The 14,171-nt window shown below is 33.9% G+C and overlaps 1 protein-coding gene across 1 annotated transcript; it reads right to left on the bottom strand.

The window, feature by feature from the left end:
• Positions 1-9,280: 9,280 nt before the first annotated feature.
• On the bottom strand, positions 9,281-12,924 carry LOC109241417. Its single transcript, XM_019408160.1, has 9 exons — positions 12,805-12,924; positions 11,815-11,878; positions 11,654-11,719; positions 11,460-11,557; positions 11,320-11,357; positions 11,138-11,225; positions 10,339-10,671; positions 10,185-10,250; positions 9,281-9,674 (listed from the first exon to the last, which is right to left on the bottom strand). The coding sequence occupies exons 2-9, from the start codon at positions 11,861-11,863 to the stop codon at positions 9,525-9,527; spliced, it is 888 nt and encodes a 295-aa protein (XP_019263705.1). The 5' UTR covers positions 11,864-11,878; positions 12,805-12,924; the 3' UTR covers positions 9,281-9,524.
• Positions 12,925-14,171: the final 1,247 nt, after the last annotated feature.

Genomic DNA, 14,171 nt, shown 5'->3' on the forward strand with positions numbered 1-14,171 from the left:
AGTAGAATATTTATCTAGTATTTCGAATAAATTTTATCGTTATGTAATATGTATTTAATTAATCTTGTATCGCAATGATTTCACTTTTATTTGAATTACTAATTAATCTATAATAATTGCTTACAAATTATATTATTTAAAATTTTATGGAATTATTTTAATTATGGAAATTATAAATTAATAAAAATAAAAGATAGAATTTGTTTAATGGAAATTAAAAAATGAAATTGAAATGAAAGATAATAATAAAATATAGAAGAGAGAGAAGAATATAAAAAAATTTGGGGAATGGTTGGAGTAAGTTGTCCCCAAAATGGGGAAATTAAAAATGGGGGCAAGGTTGGAGTTGCTCTTAAAAAACCTTCAAATTCAGCCACCAACACCAACAGCCAACTGACTCCTTCACCTAAGAGACGACAAACACAAAAGAAAACCAAAAAAAAAAAAAAAAAAAGAACAAAGAACAAAGAGAGCGGATAAAAATCAGGAGCAAAAATTCTGTAGTTGAGGTTTTGGATGCTCGGATCTGAGTAACAAAGAGGTGGCAGGATTGTTCGTTTCGGTGCTTGAGGTTTCCGGTTCCGATTTCTGTTTGTACCATTGTTGCTGTTATTGAGCTGGCATCACATCTCGAGGACCACTCTCATCTTGCTCTGTTAATTGATATGTCAATAATTTAGTGTGGACATTGCTTATTGTTAATTCTTTGTTGAGCTTCATATTAGATTGAAATGTGAAAAAATGCTTCTACTTATTTGTGTTAGTTTAGATACGAGATGAATGGTGTTAAATTACAAGCAGCTCATTTGCATTTAAGTGTTAAGGTGCTATTTTATTTTTTATTTTTAAAAAGAAAGAGTCTTGGTTAGAGTATATGGGAAATAAAATGACTTAAAACATTGATGCACAATTTTAGAGTAACAAGCTGGGTAAGGTGACGTCCACTCTTGGAAAGGATATTAATGGAATCAACCATTTGAACAACTGTTGGAAGCATGTTTGAATTCATTAGCGTAGTCGTTGTTTTGATATTAGAGTAGCATTTTTGTTAAATGGTTTAATTGTTCCAAAAGTAGGATTCAACAGTTAGTCGTTTTAGGATTACATTTCATGATAAGTTGTAAAAATCTTAAGTAATTTTTGGGAATTAAGTTGCTTTCCTTGGGGGCATTAAAATTGATGCAATAACTAATTTTCACCCTTTTCCACAACAATAAATTCCATAGTCATGACCTCCTAACTTATCTCAATTAGTGTGGGAAAATAACTTATGAATATTCTAAGATATTTTTAGGTGGGCTTTAATCTATCATTGAGATTGTGGACACGTTTGTGTGACATAATTACGATTTTAAAAGCAAAATCGAAGTATGCGTTCGCGCAACTTCGGCCCAAATTTTTCTTAATAATAATAAAGCATTACTAATTGTGGACACGTTCGCGTGACATGATTTTTGACGCGCCAAACAAATGGGTACACGTGCGTGTGACCTGTTTCAAGATAATTTCTAAATTAAAAGAAGCAAATGCACATAGGTTCTAAAATGAGTAATTAGACAATTTAATAAGCCAAGTATGATCAAAGCGACCGTGCTAGAACCACGGAACTCGGAAATACCTAACACCTTCTCCCGGGTTAACAGAATTCCTTACCCGGATTTCTGTGTTCGCAGACCGTAAATAGAGTCAAACTTCCTCGATTCGGGATTTAAACCGGTGACTTGGGACACCATAAATTATCCGAAGTGGCGACTATGAATTTTAAATAAAATAATCTCGTTTCGATTGTCACTTAAATTGGAAAAAGCTCCCTTATACCCCTTCCGGGGGTAGGAAAAAGGAGGTGTGACAGCGAGCATGCAGAAGCACTTGGTAGACCGCAGAAGTGGCAGGTCGGAGTTTTAAGTCGTCTTCGCAGAAGCGAGACTTTGTCCGTAAAAGCGGAATCGCATGTGCATTAATGGAGGCCATAGAAGCGAAATCGCTAGCAATGTGCTATAAACGAGGGTTTGATTGTTTTTCTCATTTTGGGGATTTTGAAGTTCGATCTAGGGCGATTTTTGGAGAAGGTTCCATCTAATTTGAAGAGGCAAGTGACTTTTAGTTATTTTTGTCCATAAATATTGAATACTCATTGATTATTTCACCTATTTCTCATGAACCTAAGTTAGAATTTGGGTGTTTTTGGACTATGTTATTGGTGAGTCAAATTTGTGGATTTGAGGGGTGATGTGTGGTTGGAATTTGATGATTTTGGTATGGCTGGACTCGTAATTGAATGGATGTTTGAAATTTGTAAATTTTATCGGGTTCCGAGGTGCGGGCCCGAGGTTGACTTTTTGGGTTGAGTTAAAGACCTTAGCTTTATCTTTTGGAATCATTTTCTATGGCTTTTATTGATAGTATTACGTTATTTTGGCTAGATTCGGGCCTTCCGAAGTTTGATACGCGCGGGAAGGGCTTGTTAAAGGATTAATTTGGCTTACTTGAGGTAAGTATCTTATCTAAACTTGGTTGAGGCACTAGTTTCTTGAATTATTGTGATAGCTACGTGTCATTGGATGCGCACATGTGTGGGGTTTGAGCCCATGTTCTAACACCGGGGGTATTTTATCCATGCTCGGGTTGTGCTTAGGCTATGATATGCCTGGATTTGATTGTTAAGCTTTAAGCTATGATGTTTCTCACATTTGTAACAATGTTGTAAACTATTTGAGCCATGTTAGGCTACGTAGAGGTTTAATCCCTGAATGAACTTGATAAATGCTATTCTGTGATGAGATTTACCCATTCGAGCTATGATAGTACACTTTGCACATGCCTACACTTAACATGTCACTTTTACTAGTCCAGGAGCGTGTGATTTGTTAATTATTCATTACGTACATGTATTCTTGTTATTTGCTCCTGTTTGATATGATTGGACTGGGTGCTTGTGACCACGCCGGGCGAAGTGTGTTGTTATGCCTGTGACCACGCCGGAAGGATTGTGTTGTTATGCATGTGACCACGTTACGCGGATTGTATTATGGTACCTGTGACCACGCCAAGCGGATTATGATATTGAGCCTGTGACCACGCCGGGCTGGTAGCACGTTGAATTGGCCGTGCTTGCGTGTCCTTACGTAACCCTCTCATGTTTCTCTCTTGATGGTGTACACGCGAATATTGAGGAAATCTGATCAATGGTTTGGTATGGAACTAGGAAGGTTGAGGAAAACTGGCCAGTGTTTGTTTGGATTTTGCATTTCATCTTTACTTGCAATTTTCGTGATTATTTACCTGATTTAAGTGCATATCATATCTATATGCCGAATATTGACTGAGCAGAGTATTTGAGAAATTGTACACATACACACAGATATTTCTTCACATGCTTTATGACTTGATTTCATTGTTGCTCTGTACTTGTTAAAAAGATGAAACTGTACAGGTGATAGCTAGCATCATTTATAATTTGTGCTTGTTTTAACTCGCCAAGGTTAGCTACGATACTTATTGAGTAAATTGGGTCGGTTGTACTCATACTACACTCTGCACTTCCTGTGTAGATACAGGTACATCTAGACGCACTGTTAGATTGGTGCTAATACCTGCTCGGAGACCTTGAGGTAGCTGCAATGACGCCCGCAGACCTTGACTCTCCTTCTTTTTATTTTATTTAGTACTGTTCTATTACTCAAACAGTTGTACTAGAGTTTCAGACTATGTTGATACTTAGTAGCTCATGTACTCGTTGACACCAGGTGCTGGGTTGGTTATAGCAGAGTTTCAGTTAGTTTTATCAGTTATTTATGAGATTTTCTGTTGTTGAGTTTATTAAACCTGTTTCATTCAAATGTTTAGTTGTTATATGATTGTCGGCTTGCCTAGTAAGTGTGTTAGGCGCCATCACAACGGGATGGGATTTTGGGTCGTGACAATTTATTGCAACAGTTTGCATAACCGTTGCTGTATCACTATCTATTGCAACGGTTTTTTCTTCCTACTACAAAAATTAAAGCTAAAGCACCATCCATGCCGCATTTCCCAATCATTTTAACTTCCTTTAGTTTGAAAGTTTAGTCGACCTCAATTAGTAATACCAATAAGACTAATAACAACTAAGCTATGCATATTATCAATCCAAAGACACGATGCATACAAAGCTTCTAAAGCTCCAACCATAAGACATTAGCCCATCCTTGATGAGCTGAAGGCACAATCCATTCATTGGGCCTGACAAAAGATAGTTAAGCCCAATATACATTGCATACAACCTTCCATACATTAGTCCATTCCTTCTGGGTCGAATTGTGTTGATTCCCAAAAAGTAAAAAATTAGAGCTAAAGCACATTTTTCCCTTTCAAGAGAAATTAACACTAAGTGACAACACATAATAGGAATTGTCTTCTGAATAGATCTCTCTTTCGTTGCTATATTCAGGTACTTTCTTTTTTCTTTTTCTTTGAAAATATTTTATATGTTTCAATTTCTCCTTTGATTCATAATCACTCCCTGAAATTCTTGCGATTTTTGAGGATCTATATGATACGAAGCTTTGATGAGGTCTTTTTTCTCACAAAACTGCTGTAGTACTTTTTTATTAAAATTATTTTTGGATTAATTGCTGGATGGTAAAGTTTGTTTCTATATTTTTTTAAAGAGGGATAATGGTGTAGTATTTCTCTTTCAAATTTTTTTTTTTGTTTAATAAAATTGTGATATACAATTCTTGTGATATATATTTTGATATACATATTATTATTGTATTATACATTGTAATACACAAATAATGCAATTATTAATGTGTTATACATATCTAGATATATATTATTATTGTATTATATAGTGTGATATACAAACTATATTTATTTCTTTTTGTTTAATAAATTGTGCTACAATATTTGTGATATACATTTCAGATACACATTATTTATTATATACTGAGATATACAAATAATGTAGTTATTGTTATGTTATATTTTTGAGATATATATTATTTTTCTGTTATACACTATGATATACAAACTATATTTGTAAGTTTTTTTATATTTTTAGTGCTTGTGAGCAATAATTAAAAAAAAAACTCAGAAAAAAATTGTAGAGATTTGGGAGATACTTAGATTGTAGAGATTTGGGATAAAATCTTGAAAGATTTTTGTTTACCTTGAAAATGGTAATTACAATTAGATTTGATTTTGTGGTTCTAAAGATACGTGATCTATTTTTATGCTAGTTGTTTAGGCAATAGATGCTAAGTAAGAGATAGAGAACAAGGTGGTAACCAAACCAAATGGCTGATAATCGGGACCTCGAGCTTGCCTATTCGGGGTCTCGAGGTCGAGTCTGATGTCCTACCGGAGGCAGTTGGTGGACGAATAACAATTATGATAAAATCAATGGTGGCTTTTTATGGTCAATAATAAACAATAAATGAAGAAAAATAAATGGAACAAAATAAATGTAAGTAATAGATGAAGCAATAATAACAAGACAATATGTTAAGTTAGAGAGCAGAGAGAATGTTCTTGTATTGAATATTGAGTATCATATCACTTTACAAAGTGACAAGGATCCCCCTTATATATCAGGGGGAATCCACATATAGTACAAATGCATTTATTACAAAGATATGAGATTGATACAACTAAATAATGCTAGGATACGGGTCTGAACCAGCCTACTAGCTAGGCGTTGTCAGCCCTAGTCACTTGCCTTGGGAACTTCCCTCTTTTTCTTCATAGCTGTCGAGCTGTATTGTCTCGAGCCCCTCGGGCGTAAATCTCGACCGTATCCTTGAGCCTTTGACCGACGTGCTTACAAAGCGCCGTAATGGCCGAAAATTGGACCCTCCGATTTTACCGCATACAATTTTCAACTACTAACTAAAAGGAAATGAAAACTTATTTTTAGGGTGATGGTTGAACCAATAGAAGAGAGAGAAGATCCTTAAATATTAAATTTAGGCTACGTATGCCAAATGCTGAAAGATAAGCTTTTTTCTGCCAATTATTGGACTAAGTTGTCATGAGATGCCAATTTCCCTTTTTTCAGCCATCTTAATTTCCAGTAGTTTGAAAGCTTAGCCGACCTCAATTAGTAGTACCAAATTACCAATAAGTTAAATAGCAACTCAGCTATGCAATTCCTGTGGCATATTATAAGACAATGAATATCGCAAACTTTTGTAATTGGTCTTCTCCATTTCTATTACTATTTGTATAATACAGCCTTTCAGGAGGGTTAATAGAAATGTCTTTGGACTGAACGAAAAGAAGGGAAATGACAAGGCGAAATGGAAGGTTCTTCAGGACATCCTAAAGAGTTTGGATGATTTCTTGAAAAGAAAAAAAGGAGTAGGAGAGAAAAAGAAAAATAATATAATGAATAATCGCTTAGGTTACCTAAAGGTGTGGCCTATTGAAGCGAGAGCAGAACTATGAGGTCTCATGTTCTGATATTCGCGTTGACAAAAGATACTAGGTGATTTTTTTTCATCTGCTTATCTTTGGTGGATAAAATTATTCGGTACTTGTATTGATTGTACGTGAGGATAGAGATATTTAATATCTGTACTGATGAGAGGTAGTATGGACTCTATAGAATAATCAAAGTGCGAGCACAAACTGATTGGGACACCACCATCATCAAATGAAGGCGTTTCATCCTACCCGTTGAAATTGAAGGCGTTTTACTATTGAACCAATCCCTTTAAATTCCTTTTGCAGTAGTATTATAATCGTGGAAGAAAAATCCTTTTCTTCCACTAATTTGCCTAGTCCCAATCCATCTACAGGCCTCAGACAACCTACATTAAGTCCAAAAGTATAAAATCCACGACCTACCGGCTATTGTGTATGATTTTCAATTTCAAACTCCACTAGAATAATGAGCCAAAATATACCAATTACAAAACTGTAATTCAATACTCTTCAGTATTCCTGCTACGACTATTTGATTTACAAGTTACTCTAATTTGTAAAGCAAACACTCACTCCAACTCACTAATTGCTTGTGACACTTTGATTATAACTCAATTTCCTAAAACACATTACTGACTCAAGAAAAACACCACACTTGTACTCGACTAGAGTGAACGAAATATAGTTCTTCAGTTGATGTGTAAACGGATAATCTCAGAAGTCCAAAATAGATAGTATTTAAACGCCTTGACTTCAAGATCTTCTAGGAGTCCTATGCATAGTCAGCTTCTCGTTTGATAGGACTCCTACTGTTCCAAGTAGGGGTGTTCATGGTTCGGTTTGGATCGGTTTTTTCCTAAACATAAACCAAACCAAGTAAGTCGATTTTTCAAATATTAGAACCAAACCAAACCAATTAAGTCGGTTTTTTATCGATTCGGTTTTTGTCGGCTTTTCGATTTTTTCGGTTATTTATCGGGTTTTTTCTTAAATATGAGACATACATTACCAAACGCATATTCCGACGACTACATTTTTTAATGTAACACTATTAAAACAATTGCTTTTTGAGAAATCTATCATTTACCAAGATATATTGATGATAATTGAATCAAATAGTGATGAATAATTTAAGTACTCAATAAAAAATCGATTATTTTTAACATGAAATAAATTCTTGTACTTAGCAAAAGAAAACTTCTAATCAAACTAGAATGTAAAGGCAAATAATTAGATGATTATAATAGCAAAGAACTAGACTAAAAATACAAATGACTAATATGTTCCACAAAATTTTAGAAACTTTATATATATATATATATATATATATATATATATATATATATATATAGGCGTAATATTAAATTCAAAATTGCTATTCTTATAGTCGGTTTGGTTCGGTTTTTTTTTTTCCGGTTATTATTAAAACCAAAACCAAACCAATTTTGATCGGTTTTTAAAATTCAAAACCAAAACCAAACTAAACCTAAAAAGTATTGATTTTTTTGATCGGTTTGGTTCGGTTTTTCGGGTTTCTATGAACACCCCTAGTTCCAAGGACTCCACAAGTTTTGGGACTCTTGTCTTTTACTGATTTATTCGTATGGGCAATAACCCTTATCACATGTAACAACTTTCTTCCACCAAACTCGGACCTGGGTAACTTTGAGAAAAAGTTACTGTCTTGCACAAACATACAATTATCAACCAGAGGAGCTGGTCCTTCACCCTGAGGAGATGGTTCTTAGAACAGTTAATCAGCTACGTTGAGGACCTAGTTCTTCGAACATTGCATCTAAACAAACTTTGTTAATCATTAAAATCTCAATACTCAACAAATATCCCTAGATAAAGATATCTGATACCTGTATTAGTGGAAGCTAAGGTCTGTCTAAGCTTTGAGAGATAAAATTATTCGATATATGTACTGGTGAGAAATAGTATACCGTACGAAATAATCAAAGTGTGCGCGCAAGCAGACTGGGACTCCACGTCATCAAATGAAGGCGTCTCAACCTACCCGTTAAAATTGAAGGCGTTTTACTACTGAACCAATCCCTTTAAATTCCTTTTGCAGTAGTGTTATAATCGTGGAAGAAAAATCCTTTCCTCCACGAACTTGCCTAGTCCTAATACATCTACCACCTACATTAAGTCCAAATTAGTTCTTAATCATATAACTTGTCTTCACATGGAAATGCAGGCACTAATGACATCATCCCAACCCATCACACCTATAATTGCAGAAGATGTCATATGGTCACAATCTGAAATAATAAAATTTCCAAAGCAATTATTCATGAGCTGATGCCAGATTGATACATACATCTTAATCATAATTTGGTATGTGTAAACAACGTATTAATATCAATATCTTTGCCATGTGATTCATGTTTGATGCGTTACGCAAGTGGCTAAACTATATTATTGAGATATTATTATGATCTTTAAACTAATCTTCCTTGAGTCATTTGCATAATAATACGACTTCTGTCAACCCTTTTAAAATATGTTGGCTATTGTTTAATAGTTCAATCATTGTAAGCTTGAAATGATGCAAAACTTTATCCTTTAAGGGGTAGTTTGGTTTGAAAATAAGTTATGCTATGATTAGTTATCCTGATATTGTTTTTTATTGACTGTTTAATTGGTATGTTGTATTAATCTTGAGATTGTCAATTTTACTGTTTTATCCCGAGATAATTTATAGTGAAACTATTATTCAAACATCTGGCAGGTATAAGTTATCCCCGTACTATTTTTAACCTTGGGATAACTTATCCCAGAATTAGTAACCAAACAAGGGATAAGACGGTACTAATTTTTATCCCAAGATTACTTTTGCTTATTCATGTTACCAAACAACCCCTTAGCATAATAAGAGTAATTCGACTTTATTATATATAATCATAGAAAGAGTAGAGCGTGATAAATAGAATGGAGAAACAGAAGGGAGTTTATTTACAAGATTTGTGGATCATTATCATCACTAGTTGAAAGGAAGTACTAACAGACTAATTAATTTGATAATGACAACAAAACATCTACATCATTTAATTTTGGATCATGACTTTTTTTTTCTCCCAACAGCAGCAGTACTAAGGCATTGATATATTATCTTAAGCTGTGACAGATGTCTCAACAGCAACACCTGAGTAGTTAACTTCAGCCACCCTGTCAACTTCCCAAAGTTGTGGTAATGCTTCCCTTATGTTGTGGATGCTTTCTAATGCATAATCTGCTCCTACAACTCTTTGTGAATTGCCAACCTGAAAATAACAGTAACAGTACAACATTAGCAACATAACAAAATAAGAGGTAACGGATTTGAGCCATGAAATCGGCCACTGATGCTTGCATTAGGGTACGCTGCCTGCATCACACCCTTTAGGGTGCGGTCCCTCCCGGCCCCTGTGTAAACGTGAGATGCTTTGTGCACCGAGCTATCCTTTTTAGTGCACAAGATTACTATTCCCTCTGCACGTAGTTTTTGAAAGCGCCCACACACCATAAAATAATCTCGGACTGACTTGTGGTCTTATACATGTCATGACATTTTTGTGATTATAAGAGAGTGAGGCTAATGGTAAAATGCAGAGATTGAAGTTAATGAATTTCCGAATATATATATATATATATATATATATATATATATATATATATATATATATATATATATATATATATATATATATATATATATATATATGAATGTCATTATTTTTCAGGCCGAAAGAAAAGAATATCATATAAAATGAAAAAGAGGGAGTACGACTTACCAATACTGTATCAAGACCAACGCGCTTGCCAGCTTGAATGTTACGTACACTGTCTTCAAAGAAAAGCTGAAAATGGAAACTTTCCAAATCAGTACATTGAGATAGCAATGATTTTTTTAAATAGGATTCAAGAAGTTGAAGAAATTAATCATACAGTTCTATGTGGATTAATGTTGGCTATCTTTAAAGCACGTTCAATGGCGATTTCTGAAGGTTTGCAGACAATTGGTGTTTTTGGCAATACTGATCCAGGTTTAGGTTGAGCAAAATGACCAATAATGTCAAAGATCTCAGTGCCATTAGTAGCAGCAGCAGTGTTTGAGGATGTAGCTGATCCCAAAAACTCGATATCGTCTTCGTCATCTGATGGAGTGCTCTTGTGAATTGGATTCAGAGTTTCAAAACATAAAATCCCTTCAAAACAATCTTCTAATCCTAGCCTATTCAAAGCTTTCAGAGCATGGACCTTATCAGCATTTGTGAAGATCTGTAATAGGAAAAAAAACATATTAAAAAGGCTCTATGGCCAGAAAATGAAGGGAGCTTTGGAGCCACGGTTAAGTTGTCTCCATGTGACATATAGGTCATGGGTTCGAGCCAAGGAATCACTAATGCTTGCATCACGGTAGGCTGCCTATATCGCACCTCCCTGGTGTGTGGCCTTTCCCCGGTTCTTGTATGAACGCGTGATGCTTTATGCACCGAGCCCTTCTATGGCCAGAAAATGAAAGGGAGCCTTGGAGTAACGGTCAAGTTGTCTCCATGTGACTTATAGATCACGGGTTCGAGCCGTGGAATCAGCCACTGGTGCTTGCATCAGGGTAGGCTGCCTACATCACCCCTCCTTGGGGTGCGACCCTTCCCGAAATCTTGCATACTTTGTGCACCGAGTTGCTCTTCTATGGCCAGAAAATGTAGACAAAAATGTAAATGAATTGTGAAAATGGACTTACAACTTTGCGGATTGGTAAGCTTAGCAAAAGACTTCTCAGAACAGGGTCAGGCCTTAAATTTTCATAAGGTAACCTCCCATGGATAAAACTGCAAAAAACAAATTGGCAAATGAAGTTCAATAAACTAAAAAAAATGAGAGCTTAAAATCAATTGAGTGCTAACTGCTGCTACAAAAACTCACCTATGGTATTCATCATAATCAAAATCATAGCCAATTGCCTGCCAAAGAAACCAAATTATTTATCTCATTAAGTTAAAGTAGAACTTTCTTTCATTGATCAAATTTTTATGTAAATAAAGGGTAAAAAAAGATTTATTTACCCTAAGGCCAGCCATTGTAGTCCCATAATTCTTGTACAGTAAATTACCCAACTCAGCAATTTTACTTTGTTCTATACCAAGCTTTTCAACCATATAATCTGTAAAAGCACATTGAATTCTAAATTAGACATCATTTAACCATTTTTTAAAAGGATACTTAGCCTAAAAAAATATGAAGAACAGATCAAGTATACCTTCAATATTCTTACGAACACTTGATGCCAAACCAGTGCTAAGAGGATACAAAGTATCATCTAAATCTGTAAATTCCAAATGTTTTATCATCAAACTTGCTCAAAATTTGAATTAAAAAAATGGGATTTGACAGCTAAATTTTACAAAAAAGATAACTTACCAAAAAGAAGACAGTCGTACTTTGGTCTTTGAACATGTCCATATTCCATTTTGGTCTAAGAAAACTTGAGTAAAGAAGTGAAATAGGTAAGAACAGTGGAAAAAGATAATCTAAATCCAGCCAAACCAATTTGAAAATTCAATCCAAGTCTCAATCTACATTTCTTCATAATGGCTTCACAATTATTGATTTCCAACCAAAACCTTGAGTCAGAAAATGTAATTATTACAAGCATAAAAAGAGAGGCTAACATCCTATATCTCCGCACTTCAGAGGGTAATAATAAAAAATTTAAGTCCATAACCTATTTTTTTGTGTCAAGCCAAAAGAAAGTGGACCCTTGACCTCAGAATTCAAAAAAAAAAAAAGAAAAGAAAAGAAAAAACTGCTCCAAAATAGAAAAATTCAAACTTCTTCAAATGCAGAAACAATACTGAAACAAAAGCTAATGCACTTCATAACTAACATCATTTTTAATCATCCAACATATTAACATCAAATACATATGTTTATGATGAAAATTACATAAAAAAATTACCAAAAGGGAAAACAAATTAAAGAGAACAAGAAAGCAGAAGCCTTTCCCTTATATTACTCTTATTGGTTTCTAATTCCTTCAATATTCAAAGCAACGTCAAAGGTTTAAAAAGGAAACAGAAACAGAACGAAGCTTCAAGTAATAGAACTGTTACATAAAATTAGAGAGTTCAAAAAACACATAAATTTTGACAATAATAACACGGTAAATAAATTTCATGTGTTTTTATGATTCAGCAAATCATTACGTAATTGATTAAAAATGTTTGATGCACCTATTCATCAGAAATCTTTTATTTACTTCTTAAAAATTTGAACACGCTTAATGAAATTCTTAACTTCAACACTGATCATAAATGATCCTATCTGTAAGATTTTACTGGATATGGTATTATTGTTATTACGAAACAATATAGAAAACAAGAAAGGGAGAGAATGAAGTAAGAAACGTACCAAGAATCAAAATGGGAATGATCAGAGAGAAGAAAATGAAGATAGAAAGAGAGTTTTTCTTTGTAGTAAAAGCTTTTGTGTAGTATTTGAAAGAAGGGAAGGAAGAAGGGGAGGAATACGAGTTGGCATTGAATGGGTTTATATAGGCAAAGCGTTGCGTCTTTTCTCATTTAAAAATTAAAAGTTAACTAATTATAAAACTGCCTAAGGCTTTCTTCGACTTTTCCTTTTTATTAAAAAGAAAAGAGACTTTTTATTTATGTTAATTTTTTTTTGAAAAAGTCGTTTTTTTTCATATTCCTTTTTGCCTCTCCGTTGTACTTTTGGGACTATTTTTATTGAAACTTTTGAATTTGTCCTCTCCATTTGTTCTTTATTTTCCCCCTAAATATGCCCCATTTTATCTTTCTCTACCTCAAAATCCCCTTGTTGTTTTTAGATTAGTTATTTGAGGAGTTTAAAACTGTTTTGTAAATCTTTTGACAATAGAAGATTATGATTTAGAAATTATATAAAAATGCAAAATATTGAGGAATCAACAATTGAATTCAAATGCGAAACTAGGTGTTTTGACCTTTCGTTTCGAGAAAGATTTATGTTCTATAAACTAAGTATTAAATTGCATTTAATACGTAAATAATACTAACTATGTGGAAAAAACTTAACTCGTAATATTATATAGTGGAATATATTAAACGTCGCTGAAACACTACATATTGTTACTGAATTATAAGAATAATGATTAACCTTTAAATTAAATATATGATTAGTTGACCGTTCACTATCTAATGAACGTAATAGTATTTCATCAAGTAATTTCTGAAAAATGTCGAAAACTTGAGCCAAGAGTTATGGGAGAAAATATCAAGATATAATAATCGAACCTGCCATATCTGGTTTTGGTTGAGGAGTGATAAATATTTCTTTATTCTCAACCAATCATAGGTCTCGAGTTCAAGTACCGATACAAAGTAGCTTTTGGTAGAAAGCATTTTACTCCTGAAATAAAACTTTCTGGCGCATATAAAATTAGTCGGGCTTTAAAGCGAATACCGAATATTATTTAGAAAGAAAAACTTTTGGCAATTTAATAGGACGTCGTCTTGTGTGGTTGTTAGGGTGCGCGTAGAGCCATTGTTCAGGATATATATATTCCATCTTTGATCTCTACTCGATATTCCAACTTAAGATTTCAAATTAATTTATTTAAGCCTACTATTTTTATTCAAACGAATATGCGTCCCAATTTCTGATCTATAATTAATGATGAGATGAAATTAGGGGTGTGTTTGGTACGAAGGAAAATATTTTTCGAAAAATATTTTCTAATTTTTTCATGTTTGGTTGGCTTAAATGTTTTGGAAAAT

Source organism: Nicotiana attenuata, unplaced genomic scaffold (assembly GCF_001879085.1).
Source record: "Nicotiana attenuata strain UT unplaced genomic scaffold, NIATTr2, whole genome shotgun sequence".
NCBI classification, from domain to species: Eukaryota; Viridiplantae; Streptophyta; class Magnoliopsida; order Solanales; family Solanaceae; genus Nicotiana; species Nicotiana attenuata.

Coding starts and splice junctions, on each gene's coding strand:
- LOC109241417 (XM_019408160.1), bottom strand. CDS start 11,863: ATGGAATATGGACATGTTCAAAGACCAAAGTACGACTGTCTTCTTTTT. Junction 11,558..11,653: donor TGTTCGTAAGAATATTGAAG/GTATACTTGATC, acceptor GTGCTTTTACAG/ATTATATGGTTGAAAAGCTT. Junction 9,675..10,184: donor TTGGTCTTGATACAGTATTG/GTAAGTCGTACT, acceptor TGTTATTTTCAG/GTTGGCAATTCACAAAGAGT.